This window comes from Callorhinchus milii, unplaced genomic scaffold (genome assembly GCF_018977255.1).
Source record: "Callorhinchus milii isolate IMCB2004 unplaced genomic scaffold, IMCB_Cmil_1.0 Scaffold175, whole genome shotgun sequence".
NCBI lineage: Eukaryota > Metazoa > Chordata > Chondrichthyes > Chimaeriformes > Callorhinchidae > Callorhinchus > Callorhinchus milii.
This window is the reverse complement of record NW_024704916.1, coordinates 104,847-105,782: the sequence shown is the minus strand read 5'-3', so window position 1 is coordinate 105,782 and position 936 is coordinate 104,847. Positions and strand designations below refer to the sequence as shown.

The 936-nt window shown below is 54.0% G+C and overlaps 1 protein-coding gene across 1 annotated transcript; it reads right to left on the bottom strand.

Annotated features, from left to right (window-relative positions):
• Positions 1-202: 202 nt before the first annotated feature.
• LOC103173123 (histone H4) lies at positions 203-584 on the bottom strand. Its single transcript, XM_007885792.2, has one exon. It carries the CDS (start codon positions 567-569, stop codon positions 258-260), a length of 312 nt encoding a protein of 103 aa, XP_007883983.1. The 5' UTR covers positions 570-584; the 3' UTR covers positions 203-257.
• Positions 585-936: the final 352 nt, after the last annotated feature.

Sequence of the window (936 nt, the reverse complement as noted above, 5' to 3'; positions counted from 1 at the left end):
TTCGGGAACATGGAGGCTGTCCGTCTGAGATTCATAGTAACAGAAGTCATGACAAGTTGGATACAGAAACACTAAGCTGTGGTTTGTCTGTGGACAATCTTATTCGGGCTCCCGCTGGAGCGACCACATTATATATAGTGAAGGACAAACGCCTGACGGCAGACGAGTTTCGTTTGGAAGTTACAGCCTTTGATATGAGCACTTGGGCGGCTCTTATAAGAGCCTTTGTTCTTTGTGTCTTGACGTTCAGGAGATGTTCAGCCGCCGAATCCGTACAGAGTGCGGCCCTGGCGTTTCAGAGCGTACACCACATCCATGGCGGTGACGGTCTTGCGCTTGGCGTGCTCCGTGTAGGTGACCGCATCCCTGATCACATTCTCCAGGAAAACCTTCAGCACCCCGCGGGTCTCCTCGTAGATCAGGCCGGAGATGCGCTTGACTCCGCCACGCCGCGCCAGGCGGCGGATGGCTGGTTTGGTGATGCCCTGGATGTTATCACGGAGCACTTTGCGGTGACGCTTAGCGCCGCCTTTCCCCAGACCTTTGCCTCCTTTGCCTCGGCCAGACATGTCTCTCCTCCACTCAACAGCAGTCGAATGACGGACACGCAGCTTCTGGCTGCTTTTATACAGGGCGCCCCGACCTGGCTGAGGAAGGCAGAGCAGAGCTGCCGAGGGGAGGAGACGGTCACAGTGACACACACACACAGACACACAACAGCTGCCGCAGCTCAGCTCCTCCCGCAGTTTCCCACAATTGCCAATTGTTCAAACAATTTCGCAAAAGCAAACCGGAAACCAAAAGAACCCCAATTCAAATGCCATGTGAACCTCTAAACCCCATGGTTTCCCATCAAGCAGTAATGTTAAAGCAGCTCTCCAGCTGGAATGTGCGCGGGAAATACCATTCAACCTCACTGACCAGAAGGAGTTACTG